Source organism: Juglans regia, chromosome 16, assembly GCF_001411555.2.
Source record: "Juglans regia cultivar Chandler chromosome 16, Walnut 2.0, whole genome shotgun sequence".
Taxonomy (NCBI): Eukaryota; Viridiplantae; Streptophyta; class Magnoliopsida; order Fagales; family Juglandaceae; genus Juglans; species Juglans regia.
The window spans coordinates 28,857-47,228 of NC_049916.1; the positions used below are offsets into that span (position 1 = coordinate 28,857).

Here is an 18,372-nt window from a genome sequence, read left to right on the forward strand (position 1 = left end):
TATATTGAAGGTGATGGAGTCCGTGATGGGTCAAGTACCTATCGCGACCTCGCTAGCCTAGAGAGGGCCATAGAGCGTCCTCAACCACCAACTGCCCTTTTGTCCAGCATTCGTCAAGAAACTCAACGTTCCCCTCCACTATTGCATCCTAATCACCTCACAGATATGATCAACCAATGAGCCCAAGACTTGGACTCCAATCCTGTTGGACTTTTCATTTTTTGACTCAATTCCTAATGTCTTCCTGGGCTCATTTCCTAAGGTCTTATACGAAAGGTTTGAGTCTTTGTCCTCCTCTTCGATGGCGAGTGAATTCGTTGAAGTGTTTGAGGTTGGCGGGGAGAAGCCTGCTCCCGCCACTCCTGAGATTGTGGCAAAGGATGTTGGGGTTGATGTTAACTCACCTTTATCATAACAAGCCATTGTTGGTGGGGAAACTCTTGAGATTGATACGGAGGTGGCCACTTCTCCTGTGGGTGAATCCTCGCCCATCACTACTCTTGGTGAGGAAGTTCCAAGGGCTTCCTTCTAAGCTGAGCTCTGACTCTAATAGAGTCAGAAAGCCCAACTCTGACCAAATTGAGCTCTAACTTTGACTCCAATTGGAGCTCCGAAGTCGAAGTTGGAGATCGGAACTCTAGTCGAAATTGGGCTTCCTTAAAGTGGTCAACTCACAATGGTGTGCAGTGGAAGAGATGCACAATTCTGGTGATGGCATCTCACTGGCTCATTTTCTTTTCGTAGTCCTCTCTATGGAAAAATAAAACAAAATACTAGTGGAAAATAAGGAAATATAAAGAAAAGAAGCAGAAGAGAGAAAAAGTATAAAGGGAAATAGAGAACGATGGGAAAGAAGATAGAGAGAGATAGAGGGATTTAGAGTAGAAATATTGTAATTGGGGGATTTGAGATGAAGAAGTGTATTTATTTGTTTGTTGATGAAGATCATTGAAAGGATAGTGGAGGCCAAGCTGGTAGAGGGAAAAGAGTAAAATGAAAGGACTTTTGATGGTACCGAACGAGGAACACGATACATTAAGCAACTAACTTATAAAATTTTTTAAAAAATAACCTGCAACCTAAGTTTGGAATGCTGAAAGACATTACCATACACCCTTGCCTGAAACCTCCCTTCGATGGGGATTTGACATCACTGCCATACACCAAAATAAAATCTTCCCACCGCCACACACCTAAGTTTGAAATGCAAAAAGAGAAAATTTTCGAAGTCGGAGCCTATATCGGCTCTAACTCTGATTCTGAGTTTCAAAGCAACTTTGACTCTGAATCTGAATCTGAATCTAAATCTTCCGACTCTAGTGAAGTCAAAGTCGGAGCATGTGTTGCCCAAAATTGGAGCTGCCGAAAGTTTTGCCCCATACTTCCTCCATAGTAGGTAAGTCCTCGCCCATCACTACTAATGGAGAGGAAGCTCTAGGGGCTGCTGCTTTTAAAATTTCATGTTATATTAATTATAAATTTAGCTTATAATATATATAATATAAATAGATCATATAAAAAATTATTTATATATAATAATAATAATATATATGAACTGGTCCGGTCTAGTGTAAAAAAAACTCAAATTGGAATCAGACTAGTTTGGAACCGATTTTGAAAAAATGAAACCGGTACTGGATCGAATCGGTTTTACACCAAACCGAATACATTGGTCTGATTCGGTCCGGGCTGGTTTACTGGCTTACCAGTTTTTACTTTCAACCTTACTCATCATGTACATATTCCTTTGGTGTCTAATTTACTATGCTTTGTTTTGTATTGACGATTTTGTAACTTGTAATGTTCCGTTTTAGGTTTTCCTCATAAAAGACTTACCACATTGAATACATATTCTTTCAGTGTTTGATTATCTATTGTTTGTTCATTTTGATGCCGACTTTGTTTTTGTCCTTTACTCCTTGTCGTGTTTACCCTACTGGCCAATGCGGTTGTTGTTGAGGCGATGGCTAACCCCGGTTGCATGCACGTGGTTAGCCTTTGGTTGTCACAAAAGAGTCGAGTGTTAACCTCGATTGCATGTACGTTGTTAACATTAGGTTGAGTTAAGTGAGCGGGAGATTTTTTTGACCTTCGGTTAGGCGAAGGCAACTCCGATTACATACTTGTTAGCCTTTGATTGCCATGAATTAGCACGAGTGTTAACTCCGATCGCATGTGCATTGTTGACACTAGGCGTGCTAGATGAGTGGGAGATTTTCTCAACCCCTGCTTAGGAAAAGTCTAACCCTAGTTGCATGGGTGTTGTTAGCCTTTGGTCACCACGAGTTGGATCTAGTGTTAACCACGATTGCATGCACATTATTAACACTCAGTGTGTTGAGTGAGCATAATATTTTCTCGTCCGATGATTGGGCAAAGGCTAGCCCCTGTAGCATGCACATTACTAGCTTTTGGTTTCCATGTTCGCTCAAGTATTAACCCCGATCACATATGCGCTGTTAACACTAGGTGTGCTAAGTGAGAGAGAGATTTTCTCAACCGTTGATTGGAGGAAGGCTAACCCTGGTTACATGGGTGTTTTTCACACTCTGAAGGCTAACCCTGATAGAATACACATTGTTAGCCTTTGGTCATCATGAATTGGTGTGAAGGCTAACCCTTGATCGCATGTACATTGTTAACACTCATTCACTTGCCCAGAGGGCATTAATTTTCTTGCTGGAAAAAAAAAAAAAAAAAAAAAAAAAAAAAAAAAAAAAAAAAAAAAAAAAAAAAAAAAAAAGAAGAAGAAGAAGAAGAATAGAAAAAAAAGTACTTGCAAAAAGTGTAGCATACTCACAAGAAAACTCTTTTATTGCATGTCTAAGTTACATGAAATTAACTAGACAAAATATTTCCTCAAGTGCTCTGCATTCCATGGGTTTGGTAGACTCTTCCCATTTATGTCTTCTAGGAGGTATGAGCACGACTTGTAGTTTGCTACTATCATGTATGGTCCCGACTTCCCCAAGCACGAGGTCTCCAACTTTGAATGTTCAGTGCTTGACTTTCTTGTAGAAGTATTATGCAGTTATTTTCCTATAAGTTGCCACTCCCACCTCTTCCCTATTTTCCTTCAACAGATCAAGGTTTCCTACCAAGCCTCTGTCATTTAGCTTTTCACAGTACTCTTGTGCCCGATAACTTGGCATGCCAATCTCCAATGGTATCATTGTCTGATTGTCGTAGGTCATTACAAACGGGGTTTCCCTAGCTAAGGTTCTCATGGTGGTTTTGTATGCTCATAGCACCCCTAGGAGCTCTTCATTCCACTCTTATTTTTAGTCCGCAAGCTTATTCCTCACTATGCGGAACACGGTCTTGTTTATCGCCTCTACTTGTTCGTTAGCCTGAGGGTTGCCAGGGGAGGAATATTTTACTTCGATTCCCAGCTCAACGCACCAATTTCTACACTAGTAATAGTCAAGCTATCGTTTGTTGTTTGAGATTAGTGATCGTGGAATGCCGAATCAACACACGATGAGCCTCCAGAGAAACATTATGATGTTGGCATTGTAATCACCACCAACTCCTTCACTTCTACCCACTTCATGAAGTATTTGATGGCGACCATTGTGAACTTGACTCCTCCCTTTCTTGGCGGCATGAAACCTACAATATCGATTCCCTACTATGTGAAAGGTCATGGAGATGCTATTGTGGTTAAATCTTTTGGTGGGATGTGAGGCACAATATCATTTAATTGGGGCCATAGGACTACTTCGGGATATAAACCATGGCAGCCATCCCCCTAAGGGGGATTAGACAACGTAAACTACTACACAAATAAAAACCTTGTGGGATCTGTTGCCGGAGTGGTTTTCGCATACTTGATCATGTATTTCTACCATCATAGATTATGCTTCCTCCACAACGATACAATGTAGGAGTGGGGTGGAGAATCCTATCTTATATAACACCTCCTCTATAAAGGTAAACCTCATTTCCCTGGATTTCACATTCCTTGCTTCCATTTGTTCGTCCAGGAGTTCCCATGGCTAGTTACCTCACCACATCTAATGCCTAGTACGACATAACCATTCTTATCATTGATACCTTGTTTCCAATTAACGGGGTCTCCAATACATGTGTTGTTATGTCCCATGGGGGGAGTGAGCCTTCCATTCCTGAGGCGACTCCTGCAAGTTTTTTCGCACGCTAGTTTTCTTCACTTGGTTTTTGTTAGATTCCAAAGTATTGGAGTCGATCGCAGCACTTCCATACTCATTGTAGGTACATTTTTAGTCTTTCTCCCTTCACCAAGTACTCCCTGTCATCTGGCTCACCACTAATTGGGAATCAGCATATACGCCAACTTCCTTTGTTCCCAGCACTTCTGCCAAGCGAGTCCTGCCAACAATGCTTCATATCCCGATTTGTTATTGGTTGTTTCAAATGCTAGTTTCATGATGTAATGAATTTCCATGCCTCTTTCAGTTACAAGGTAGAGCCATAGGCAGGTGTATGTTGACGGCTACCTGGTCGCAGTGTCAGATCTATGTGTGACTTTCTTCAAGGGGGCTTCGGTTGGCACCTTCACTACATGGGCTTGAAGTAGGGCCTTAGCCGATGCACTAGCACCACTAGGGAGAACGCCAAAAATTCCATTCGTGGGTAGCACATTTTTGCTCTTCTTACCCAACTCGTGTAATACACTAGCCTCTACTCACTCTCTTCTTCCCTGACCATTGTGGCACTCACTATCTCCAGTGTAACTAATAAATACACGTACATGGTCCCTTGTTTGGCTTGGCTTAAGAGGGAAGGGTTGGATAGATATGCCTTCATCTACTCGAACACCTTTTTGTATTCATCATTCCAATTTTATGCCTTTCGTAGCACCCGAAAGAACGGCAAGTACCTATCCATTGATCTTGACACGAACATGTTTAGTGTTGCTATATAGCGTGCCATCTTTTGTACTTTTTTAAAACTTTGCAGGGGCTTTATCTCCATTTTCACCTTGATCTTTTATGAATTGGCTTCGATTTCTCAGTCCAACACCATGAACCTTAGGCATTTTCCCGACCCCAAACTGAAAGCACATTTGGCTGGGTTGAGTTTCATCTTATACTTTTGCAATATAGTGAAATCTTCTCGCATGTATGCTATGTGAGGGTCTACCTATTTGCTCTTAACCAATAAGTCATCTTCATAGACCTCCATTTTCTATCCAATCTACTATTTGAACATGCATTTCACTAGCCTCTAATACGTCGCCCCCGTATTCTTTAGGTCGAACGACATTACTTGGTAGCAATAGAGCCCCTATCAGTTATAAAAGATGTCTTTTATCTAGTTGTAGCTAGAATAGGCATCTATAAAACTTAGCATCCGGTGATTTGTTGTTGAGTCCAATATGATGTCAATCTGTGGTAGGGAAAGTTATCATTTGGCCATGCCTTGTTCAGGTTGGTAAAATCTATACACATCTGCCATTTGTCGTTCGACTTCTTCACCAACACGATATTTGAAAGCCATTTTGGGTAATAGACCTCTCGAATAAACCCTGCCTCCAAAAGGCGTTCCACCTCCTCCATAATACTATGTACTTCTCAGCACTAAAGCTTCTTCGCTTCTACCATACGTTTTTGGCCTCTAAGTCGACGCAGACGTGGTGTCACATCACTTTTGCATCTATGCCAGACATGTCCTCATGGCTCCATGCAAATATATATCTATGCTCAATAAGGAGCAGTTTAATTTGCTCTCTAAGCTCCAGCGTCATTCAAGTCCTTATCCATGCAGTTGCATCCAGTTAGTCTAGATACAAAGTCAAAAGCTCCAGGTGCTCAACTACCTTTCCTTGCTTTAGATTCTCTCATCCCACACCTCTATTCCTTACTCGATGTGTTCTGATTTTGGAGGGATCACTTCTTCGATTTCTGATTCTTTAGTGGCCCGAACGTCCATACCCCATGCCAATACTTGCTAGTAGAGAACTTCCTCGACACCTACGTCTGGAAACTTCATCTTCAAGTGGTAACTTAAGGTGACGATCCTCACCCTTGTTCAGAGTTGGACGACCAATGATGTTGTTGTATGACAGATGGGCTTTAACAAAAAAAAAATTGTCATTGTTGTAATCATGCAGGGCACTGCTCCTGCAATGACGGCAATGTGATAGCTCTTACAGTTTCCCCGTCTCTTCCTAGAATCCCTTCAACGGTGTGGGGGATGGGCATAATCTATCTTGCTCAATGCCCATATTTAGAAATATATCCAAAAATAGGTTGTCTGTTGAGCTTCCGTTGTCGATTAAGATCCTTTAGATAATGTAATTCGTGACTAGTAGGGTCACTAACAATGTGTCATTATGTGGCTACCAAACACCTTCGTAGTCTTTTGTCACCAAAAGTTATGGGATTAGTCTTCCCAATTTCAGTTTGCTTCGATGGTTTGTCGACAAAAACAATTCTTCATAACTTGCCCTCATAGCGTGAGCTTTTCTCACTAAAGATGATGCGCCGCACTCGGTGAACCCTTTACTCTAGTTCTAATCTCCCCGAGAGGCTGATTCGATCTGGCAGGGATGTGGCGGGGGTCATGCTCCCTTATTGTGTTCTTGCCCTACTCAAGCTCTCACTCTTATGTTGCCCTACCGATCTATCCTATCGTTTTCTAGCTGTTTGCATTAGTGGTGGCTTGTGTTCAGCACAGAGTTGGTCTACCTCCCCATTTTCTTGCATGACCTTTATCCTATGTTTGAGGTTGCGACAGTCCTCAATTCTATGCCCCCCATTCTGTGGTAAGCATAGAGCAATCGGTTCCTCGATTGTCAGAGTCGCGTCAGTTGTTCCATCATGTCCATGACTCCTCATTCCCTTGCACATTCATATTTGAATGAGCCATCATAGGCTTGACCGCGAGAATGAGAGCTTTAGTCCTTCCTCTTCTCGTAATGGATATTCTTCACCTTGTATTTTGCCTCCTTTCCTTTGCTATCATTGCTCGCCTCTTTTGCCTTCTTGTTTGCCTCTTCTACTTTGGCTTTTCACGTGATCAATGCTCTAAGCGTGTCTATGCAATGATAAAGTGTCCACCCTATCCATAAATTCTTGAAAAGTTAATGGCACCTTCCTCGCCAACTCTGCCATATAAAGAATTCCGAGCCAAATCTCTCCTAAAAGCGCCACTAGTGTTATTTTCTCATCTTAGGAGTCGTTTGGATTCGAAGATGAGTTGAGATGAGTTGAGATGGGTTGTGAATAGTAGTGAAATTATTGAGATGAGTTGAGGTGAGATGGTTTTTGGATTGGAAGTGAGTTGAGATGGTTTTAACTTTTTAGAGATAAGATAGATGTGAGTCCCACAAATTATTGCATTGTGTTTTTAATAAATTTGTTTTATTTATAAATATATTTATTCCTTAAGTAATAATAATTTATAAATTATCTACCCAATTTTTTATTTTTTATAATATATTTTATAATAATATTTTCTGGATTACAATATTTTTTTTCTAACGGAATTTGTTTGTAAAATATTAAATACAAATTGATTACAAAAAATTGTTTTAAAAATTATTTTTAAATTGTTTCCAAAATCGTTAAATAATAATTTTGATTATTATATATAAAATAATTTTTTATTTTACACCCGTGTGAAGGAGGGCTGGGTGAACGCGTGAGTCTTCATTTGCATTTGTTATACTAGTTGCATAGAAAAGTAAAAAGCAATATAAGCTATTTTGTCCTATATGAAAACAAATAAAAAGTTTGGAGAGAGTTTGTTGGGAAGAGTTGAAATGTTCTGAAGTGATCTTCGAATCCAAACCACGCCAGTCGTCTGTCGTTAGGTGCTCCTTGTTAAACCACATCAAGTATGCTTTCAAGCTTTCATTCTCCCACTGTTTCACAGTGGAAGCTATGTGGCCGACCGTCTTCTATGCCTATTGGCAATGAACTGCGTTATGAACTACTTGTTGAGCTCTTTGAAACTAGTAATAGAGCCTAGCTACAAATTCTCGAACCACCCTATCGACATGCCTTTGAGGATTAACAGGAAGGCTCATCATGCAATCTCTCACAGAACTTTAAAGTTTCCAAATGCTTGATTGGGTCCTTAGACTCATCATAGAGGTCGATCTATGGAACTTCAAGTTTTAGGGAGATGGGCACTGCCATGATTGTTGCACTGTACAACATATTGGTGCCATTAAGCAAGTTATCGACCAATGATGACATTCCCACTTGCTATGACATTGTTCATACTTGTCCATGAGATCGCGTAGGCTGTTATGAATCCTTTTCTTTTTTTCTTGGTCCCTTGGACTCGACCCTCCTTTGCTTTGAGACTCCTTGTCGAGTTATTTGCTACGATCTTGGTCTATGCTCTCTTCATGTCTCGCTCCCTTTACTTTAAGGCTTTATTCTCCCTTTGCAAGGCCTCCATCTCCACGGTCATCTTATTTAGTCTTTATTCCATTGCTGTGAAACCTCCTCTCCATTGCGGTTGCTTCTTGGTCACAAATTGTATGAAAACACATAGTTGCAGGCATCTGAAAAGCACTTCACTAATAACTTACAAGTTCCTAGTATGTCTATTATGCGCCTCAATGACCTGCAAGAAGAAATGAAAAACTTGGGGAACCTAGTGGGGAATGCCTCTAATGCTTAAGTCAGCAAGAAATAATGCTCTTGCTATAACTAGGGGTGTAATCGGTCCAGTTCTGGGGGGGTCAGTCCATCATTTTCGGACCAGACCGGACCGATTACCCCTATAGACAAGACTGGACCGTTGGCGGCCAATCCAATCAGTCCGATTCGGTCCATGAATATTTTTTTTCCTCTTTTTCCTTTTTTTGATAGAAAAATTAATACAAAAAATTAATTAAATTAGTAAAATTAAAATTAAGTGAGCTATTTGATGTGGTTTATGTAACTAACTTAATAAAAAAATAATTAATTATAGCTATATTTAACAATTTATGATGTTAATAGTTACTAAATTACTAACTTTGTATTCATAAATTATAATGGCCTATATTAAAATTTTAATATTTTATATATGGTTAATCAATATTAAATAATTTCATTGTCCATAGATTCTCCATGCTAATATGTAAATTAGGCATCTTAAAAAAAATTACCTAATTAATTTAATTATGTGTAGATAGTATAGTATGTATCAACATATAATAGCATTATTCATCATATGATATATTAGTTAATTGATATTAGCGATTTTAGTGGCTTCCCAGCCATATGTTATGGAGACACATGTGGCTGGGCATCAATGAGATCTATTTTTGGTCTAACATTGAGTTTTGGTAAGTGTTTTGAACTGTGGCAGCTGGAAATGGATGATATACTGATATGGTTTAGATTTAATTTCAGACTTTGTTTTGTATTTGGCTTGTGGGGTTGCTGGTGTATGGTTTGGACTTAATTTCCAAACTTGTTTTGTATTTGGATTGTGGGAACATTGTTGGATAGTTTGCATTTAATTTCAGATATTGTTTTGTATTTAGATTGTGGGGCTGTTGGTGTATGGTTTGGATTTAATTTCCAAACTTGTTTTGTATTTGGTTTGTGGGCTCATGGCTAGACAGTTTGGATTATCTTTCAGATATTGTTTTGTATTTAGATTGTGGGATTGTTGGTGTATCGTTTGGATACTGCAAATCTATGTGTAGGCTGTAAATCTGGAAATCTGTGTGTAGGCTGGAAATATGTGCTTGTGCATACGTGTGTAGGCTGGAAAAAATGTGCTTGTTCATATTGTTTCTTTGTGCTTGAATTGGTTTTGAAATTTGTGTGTAGGATGAAAATCTTCTATTGAAGAGGGTTTCCTTGAAGATTGTTTTGGTGTTTGACTGTTTGTATTTTTGGTTTTGATTTTAGTCTTATGTCTTTCCCTTTTTTGGGTTTGATTTTAGTCTTGTATCTTGCCCCTTTCTATGGGATTGAGTGTATGTTGTTCTATCGGTCACAACCTCTTTCAGTATTTAAAAATGAACAATGCAGTTGGGGTAAAATTTGTTGTCCAAACTTGTGTGTGGAATATTTGTAAGAGAAAGTGAAAAGGGTATTTATCCTTTAAGCCTGTCAAAACACAAGCAGCTCAATGTCGAGGTTGTACATTGCTATTGGTCTCAACCCCTTCCATTTATGTTAATTAATATTTAGCATTGTTAAAATAAATATTACAAAATATGGACATTAATTAACATTGGAGTGTATTTGCAAAATATGAAAAAAAATATTATTAAAATATATAATATTATATTATTATTTTAATTTTAGGATGTAGAGTCCAATATGAACACAAATCTTGAATAGCTTTGAGTTTAGCCAAAAATTATAGTTTTAGTTAAATTTTGATTTTGACCATGACTAGGTTTATGGGTGTTCATCTGGGTTGCAACCCGGGTATACCTAGACCTGGACCCGAGTTTCACACCCAGGCTGGAATTCAGACTGGGTTGGCCCGAGTCAGACCCAGCCCGGAACCCGGGTGGATTCGGGTTCTTTTTTTTTTTTGTAAAAGCCTTTATTTTATTAAATTTTTTTTCTAAGAAATCAAGTTCATGAAATGAATAGTATTTGTGTTCTAAAAATACTAAATGCATGTAAAACAAAAAAACAAATATATTCATCTATGCATGCATTACAATGCAATCCACTACATATTATACTATTGGTTTTATAAATTACATTACCAAACACAAAATTACAAGAAATAAGTTACAAAATCAGCATCACAATCTTCCCTTCATTGATTAAACATAAACTTTTGCTGTATTGAGTGAAGGCCTGAAATCTCCTTTCCTAGCAATATTAAATCCTGCCAAATAAAAAACAAAAAGAAAAACAGTATATTATTTCAACAAATAGTATAATTCAAGCAATAAGCAATAAACTTGTATAACTCATGTTGAACTAAATGCAACTTAAATTCATGTTGAAATGATTCCACTGCGTTATTTGTTCATTTGGTTTTGGTGATGCTGGTGTTGATGATCATGAAGATTATGATGGTTTCTTAGAATATCTGGGACCATCTGCATCTCTTCTTTTTTCTTCAATTTTATTCCATAAAATATTTAAGGTGAGTTTGAAAAATATTGTACTTTTATAAAATGCCCTTTTATGGAATCAAACAAAAAGCTATAAAAAAAATTATCAAAAACCACCATCAGGAACAGAGTTTGACTCTATTCAATGGATCTACCACCATATACTATAAACCCAAATCAATATTGTAACTTAGACTGAGAACACACTGCCATTAAAGTAGCCTTAAGAAATAAAGGAAAAAGATGGAAACATGTCAACCATCAAATCTGATGACAACTAAAATTATATTTGTGAGTTTGAACCACAAAACTGATGAAAAATAACATTAAAAATATTGAGAATAGGGACAATATGAAAAAGAAATTTCACAATAGGGACAATCTAACCCATAAAAATACTATACAAAGATTACTCCATTCAAACATTCACATCAAAATAAACTCAAAATCAACAGAGAGAACAAAAATCCAAATACAGAAAGCAAGCCAAGACCAGAAAAAATAGTAGATCTAGCAAAATATCAAGACGAAAAACTACATTTATGTTAAGAATAGCTAAGGCTATAAACATCTAATTAACTTGTTAACTCTCTTAGCAGTAGCCATTAAAAAGACCTAAGACCAAATGAGAAATTGTAATTTTCTGTAAAAAGAGCGCGTTATCTAAGCCATTTTACTAGCAAAATAACAAAAAAACCCAGATCTTACATGAACAAAAGCTACACAAACCTTAACATTTCATCGTCGTCATTCCAAAGTAATAAAATAGACCCAAATCGGAATAAAATGGACCTAAATTGCAGAGAACAAACCTTAGGTCAGAGGATGAGGCGAGTCGGCAACTACAATGATGGGGTCACGAGGATGACGAGATTTCTTTGATCGGCACTAAGGGGGAAGGCTAGGGTTTCTTTGTTGGCATTGAGGGAGGCTAGCGTTTCTTTGTCGACACAGAGGGAGTGAGGTTAGGGTTTCTTCGAATTAAGTGTGTGAGAGAGAGAGAGAGAGAGAAAGAGAGAGAGAGAGAGTGAGAGAGCGAGCGAGAGAGAGAGAGAGAGAGAGTACCGGAACAACGACCTAGAGGCAAATGTCTATGGCGACAGAGATGCGACGGCGAGGTCATGATGGCGGCGGCTAGGGACTTAGGGTTTCTACTTTTGTTGCAGTGCAACGAGAGAGAGAAGCGAGTCAGGGGCAAATCACACGGGATTTTTTTTTAAAAAGACCCAGGTACCGAGTTTAAATCCTGTACTCAAGTCCCTAACCCATACCTGGACCGTGTTGGTGCAATCCAGATTCTGAATTTGTTTTGATTTGGGCTAGAACCTGAAATTAGAATCTGATTTTTTGGGTTCTGGACGGAGTCGGGAAAAATTCCGGCCTGGATCGACAGTGCTAACTAAGCCAATGCTCTAACATACTCCCGTACGACACATTCTTTTTTAAAGAAACCTTCTTTACATTTTGTAGGTTTCTTTAAATTTTGTTATCTCCTTGTTCAAACAGTGTAAAAAATTTGCATCGTTTCTAAACATACTGCATGCTACTGGCTAATGATTTGTTTAACCCTGTATATTTTTTCTCTCATCGTTACAGTATCGATTCTCGAAACCTCGTCTCGTTCAAGAAAACTCCTGGCATAAGCCTTGCCCCCTGCCAGTGAACCCACAGCAAACTCTTCACCGCCGCACCGCCGACCCACGGTATTCTTCGCCGCCGCCGAACAAGTACTCCATAGGCGACTCTTCTCTCATCTCCCAGATTTATTTGATTTCTCAACGCAGTTTCGCATTTTTTAGTATGTGAGTTTTTGCTGATTTTTGTTTGTTTGGGATCTAAATTTCGGTTACTAAGCATTTTTGCGGGGGATTCGGAGCAAAATAAAAGAAATATTATATGGCGGGCGGATATGTACAATTATCCGCCTGCCGGATTTATCCGTCCACTGCGGAGGCGAAGACGTGGGTGGATTTTATTATCTGCCCAATGCGGATGTGGGGAAGTTTCATGTCAAAACCCACCCCCGCCTCCGCATTGATAGGTTCTAATAAAAAAAATACTTATCTTTTTGATTTGGTATATCTCTCTCTATGGGCACCTCTATGATGTCTCTTCCAGCAATTCAGCCCATCTGTGTGCGTATTTGCTTTTCTCCCTTCTTGTTTGCAAGTTCCAAATCTGTTCTGGTGTATCATTTATGTTATAATAACAATAATTAGTATTATTATCATTATTATCAATGCTGATATTAGTATTATCAGATAGAGGAAGAGGAAGAGGAAGCGAGAGAGAGACATATAAGAGGGGAAATGCTTGAGGGACTTGTTCGGCAACTACTCTTGGGATATCTTGGCCGATACGTCAAAGATATTCAGAAAGAACAGCTTAAAATCACCCTGTGGAACGGTAATGATTTCTTTCTTTGTTTCATGTTTCTTAAATTACTATAAATACGGGTATTTGGTTTTTGGTGTCTATGGCGTAGTCCTCACTAACAATGATGTAGGATCTTTGTGGAAGTTTCTTTGAAGGTTTCATGGGCAAAATTATACTCAATCGAGATTACTTGAAGTGGGAGGGGAATGAGAATTTGGTTGCAGGAAGAAAAATTACAGTTTTCAATGAAATCTCCTATTCAAATCTAAACTTTTGTAGTATCTCATCACCTGAAACATTGTTGTTATCAAGTGTTGATCCACTGATATTAGAAGTCAATTTCATGTTGTCGTGTAGAGGAAGTATTGTTGGAGAATGTAGAGCTTATTCTTGAAGCCTTTGATTATCTGCAGTTGCCATTTGCTTTAAAGCAAGGTATTGTGACATCCTCTTACAACGAATTTATTTTTTTTGAAATTGCAAACTGGAGTTTCTCATGAACTTTGTCCCTTTTAACGAAAAAAGTTGGTTTTGCATGTTTCACGCAGAAGATTGCTGCGTGGATGATGTATTGCCATTTTTACTTGTCATTAAAGTTATATAAGCATCAAAAACACTTGTGCAATATTTCTTGGTAATTTTTGTGTGTCAAACAGTGGTGCTGGAATCTTGCACTTTATTCTTTCTTGATATTGATATGTTAGGAATTATAAAGTTATTGAGCAATGATGTTTGTTGCATTGGCATACCTGTAAAAAAAATCATTTTGAAAAGATGAGGATTGATGACTTAAGAACGCTTTGAAAGTAAAACATTAGATCGAAGATGATTGTTCTTATTTTCTATTAGTGAACAAAATTTTATTGATCATGAGAATAGGCAAGAGCCGAAGTTTGTGGGACATATACAAGAGCATCTCCTATGCATGCAGAAGATGATTGTTCTTGGAATGTTATGGAATAAAATCTTTGAGCTTGAGGATATTGTGGTGGTTTTAGATCAAATTAAGCAGTGGAGCAATTAGAAAATGGAGTGTGAAATATTATCTACTTTAAGGAGGAGACTTTTAAGGTAGCAATGAAAGCTAAAGAAACAAAAAGAGAGAAAATTAGATGAATGATGAACTGGATTAGGGTAGGAAAAATTTTTGTATTTGACTTGGTTGCAAGTAATCTCGAAGCTGAAATCGTAATGCATCTGTGGGCTAACTGGGGACTGTTTTTAAATGGCAATAAAATGTTCATAATATTGGACTGAAATGCATTTGTTGATTTAGAACTTTTAATTTAACCTAAAATCAGATCCTTGTCGTGACTTCTTCTGGGGTTCAATTGAGTGTACTCTGTACCTTAATTTCTGTTGTTTTGAGCCTAACCCACACTGCTTAATGTTTTCCTCACCCTAGTTTCTTGGATGTTGTATTAGTTCTTGCCAAGTATGTCTAACCATGTGTTTATTTGATAGGTCGGCTTGGGAGGTTAAGCATTAAAATTCCATGGAAAAAGCTTGGATGGGACCCCATCATTATTATTTTAGAGGATGTATTTGTTTGTGCATCCCAGCGGGATGATCATGAGGTGATTTTCAAATGTTTTTTGAGAAAGAAAATCTGCATTTGAAATAAGGAAATAAAATAGAAGCCTTGGTTTTGCATCCAGCTTTTTTTTTTTTTTTTTTTTTTGTTGATACATCATCTAGCTTTTAAGTAGCAAACAAGGTAATTAAGGAAAGTATCTTACAAACGATATTAGTTTTTTCTATATTTCTAGGGGGTTAATTACTTTCGCCTTTTACTTATAAAAAAAATTACTTATGAAAAAAAGAACCAATTATCTTCAAACCATTTTTCCTTTGTGGTAGTGGAGCTTGGATGCTGCTGAGAAAAGAGAATTTGCTGGAAAAAAGGCTAAACTCGCTGCAGCTGAGCTTGCCAAATTATCAAGATGCGTATGTGGTGAGCTTATTTTACTTCCATTTTCACATGTCCATACATTATTTGGTGCTTTTTTTTTTTATTTTTTTATATCAGTAAGAGTAAATTTTTTGGTTCTTATAAATACACTACCACATTTTATGTTTTTGGATTACTGATACAATTGGATACATGATGATAAGTAGTTATTAGCCATAGAGAAATTTCATTATTTGATTATAACACAAGTAAAAATATTTAAATATCACTGTTTTAAAAATATTTAAATATCACAATTGTAAGTGAACTGTGGTAGTCTTGTAGAATTTTGCTAAGGAGGCTCAATGGAACCTTCTTAATTGGAGGATTGTTAAACCAAAATCTTTGTTTAATTTTTTTTTGATCGGCAACGAAACAATGAAAGTAACAAATGTGGACGAGCGACAATCGAATTGCCAATAAAAAAAGATGACAACCGAAACGATATCTCGGCCATTGTTTAATATAACAAAGATTTTGAAATCTAAATATTTTTAATTTCTTTTTGTGACCTTCTATATGCCCATTTCCAAATTCTCAAAATAGATGGGCAATTTGATTATAAGACTAGAACCTTCTTCTTTGAAACCTTTAAATTCTAGCGTTTGCTTGAATACTACTTTGGACCTAGCTAGTGACTTGGCTACTAAGATCATTATTTCAAATGGTAGTATATTTTCTTTGTTTTCTTCTTTGAGGGCCAGGTTATTGTAATGGATTGGTCTAATAATGGTCCTTGGGCATTGCTCTTGTATATGTCCCGTATACTTGGGCTCTTGCCTACTCTTTTGATCAACAAAATCTTGTTTACCAATAAAAAAAATGATGGTCCTTGTGCTCATCATCTCTTTAAGGAAATAATAGTAGTCCTTTTGGCTTTTTATTCTCTCAAATGTCTGAATGCATTATACCAAATCTCCTCTCCAAATCTACATAATCACATTACCTAGTGTGGTATATGGTTTATTTATTTTATCACAGTCGACTCTCCTATGCATTGGGCAAAGTGTCCTGGATATGTATCTTTTAGCATTTTGTTAATTGCTTTGATCTTTAGCGATGCTGCATATTACTTAACTTTTGGGGATTGATGGTCTTCCTTAATTTTAGAAGAATTCATGGGCTAGGCTTGCAAGCGTGTCTTCTTATGTTTGCTACAATGCATCTTTTAGGCCTTGAAAGGCACATTTTTCTATGCGAATGGATGATTTGATTTGAAAGAACCTGGCACCGATGAAGCCTTTGGACTTCCTTTGGGGGCCACTTTCAAGACCAAGGCAATTCGGAATGACGTTATTGAGAAGACTCAACAATGTTTACTGATAAATAAAAAGGAAGATTGGGCAACACCTGGTTGGCTTGAAGAGAATGCGTTTATTCAAAGGTTGTTGGATTACTCTTAACTATGAGCACTCTTTCTAACTTACCTACATATTTTGTCTGTATTTCCACGTCCTTCTATTGTGGTTAATTGCATAGAGAAACTGTAATGGGACTTCCTTTAGGTGGGTTAGGTGAGGAGGTTAGATTTCACCTGGCAAACTAGGCTAAAGTATTTACTTCAATCTTTGAGGGTGGATTAGGAGTTAGGAACTTACTCTTGTTTAATCTTGCACTATCAGGGGAAATGGCTTTGGAGATTTTGGAATGAGAGAGAGTCTTTGTGGAGGTTAGTTGTAGATTCTAAATATGGATGCTTATGGGGTGGGTGTGTTCTAATGAGGTTCAAGGATCTTATTATTATTATTTTTTGATGTCGGAGAACCTCTCCAAGGCAGGGCCCTTCGGACCCACCCCTGTAGGGTAAACCTCGGTCCCGTGCACCGCACTCTCAGAAGTTTCCCCACATGGAATTGGTTAAATCACTGGCTTTTCACCAAGGAGTGTGGCCTCAAATGATTGTTTGCACCCATGAGGTGTTGAACCATGGACCTTGAAGGGAGTGATACTCCAAGACCAAGGCCTTCACCACTTGAGCCAACCCCTTGGGGTGTAAATGGGTTTCAGGAGTGGAACATTAATCTCACTAGGGAGATACAGCTTTTGGAATGATGTGTGGGTGGGAGATATGGCCTTTAAAAATGCTTATCCTAACATTTTCAGAATTGCAAGAGAGAAGGAACCTATGGTGGCTGATGTGAGGGTGGTTAGACAAGGTTCACATGAGTGGAACATTAATCTCACTAGGGAGGCACAAGATTGGGAAGTGAGTGAGCTGGTGGATTTTTTCAACGTCACTACCACGGGTCTAGCTGACGACATGATGGAATGGAGGCCTTCCAAGAATGGGAAATTTTCGGTATACTCTTTCTATGACATTCTTACAGCTTAAGATAGGCCCTATTTTCCTTGGAAGAACATATGGAGGAGTAAAGCACCTCCCAAGGTTGCATTCTTTGTTTGGATAGCAGCTTTAGGGAAGATACTAACCATGGACAACTTAAGAAGGCGTGGACTCATAATTACGGATTGGTACTGTATGTGCAGAAATAGTGGAGAAACGGTAGATCATTTACTATTACATTGTGATTTTGCAAGAGACATGGACTTACTTTTTCAGCAAATTGGGAGTCGCATGGGTAATGCCAAGAACGGTGGTGGAATTACTAGCTAGTTGGAGACAGGGATACCACAGATTGCAGCGGTGTGGAAGATGGCTCCTATTTATATTTTCTGGTGTATTTGGAGTGAAAAGAATGGTAGATTCTTTGAGGATCATGAACGCTCCTCGGAGGAGTTTAGGAGTTTTTTTTGGAAGACTATTTATGTGGGCCATTGCTTTAGAGTTGAATGGTCTCAGCTTCCATAATTTCCTTGTAATAATTTCTAGTTCTTAATTTGGTATACTCATATTTATACCTCTGGTATACTTGGGCTATGCTTATCTTTATCAATACAATTGCTTCTTACTTATCAAAAAAAAAAAGGGTTTCAGTGAATGTTTCATCATCCTATTAAAAATCCTCAGGCAAACAAGAGAAACTACATCAAGAGGAATTACTTGAAGATGATAATGATTCATGAT

General features: G+C 38.0%; 1 protein-coding gene and 1 pseudogene across 6 annotated transcripts in view; one reads left to right on the top strand and one right to left on the bottom strand.

Moving 5' to 3' along the window:
• Nucleotides 1–12,535: 12,535 nt before the first annotated feature.
• LOC109000898 overlaps nucleotides 12,536–18,372 on the top strand; it is an 85,884-nt gene continuing 80,047 nt past the window's right edge. For 3 of the 6 annotated variants that reach the window (XM_035686605.1, XM_035686606.1, XM_035686608.1), the window contains exons 1-5: nucleotides 12,536–12,822; nucleotides 13,282–13,426; nucleotides 13,754–13,831; nucleotides 14,861–14,973; nucleotides 15,257–15,350. In XM_035686605.1, coding sequence (XP_035542498.1) covers nucleotides 13,330–13,426; nucleotides 13,754–13,831; nucleotides 14,861–14,973; nucleotides 15,257–15,350 — 382 coding nt within the window. In that variant the 5' untranslated portion in view covers nucleotides 12,536–12,822; nucleotides 13,282–13,329. The remainder of the gene's footprint in view (nucleotides 12,823–13,281; nucleotides 13,427–13,753; nucleotides 13,832–14,860; nucleotides 14,974–15,256; nucleotides 15,351–18,372) is intronic. The other 3 variants (XM_035686601.1, XM_035686603.1, XM_035686602.1) reach the window with 3 other exon arrangements.
• On the bottom strand, nucleotides 15,739–15,854 carry LOC118344913 (annotated as a pseudogene).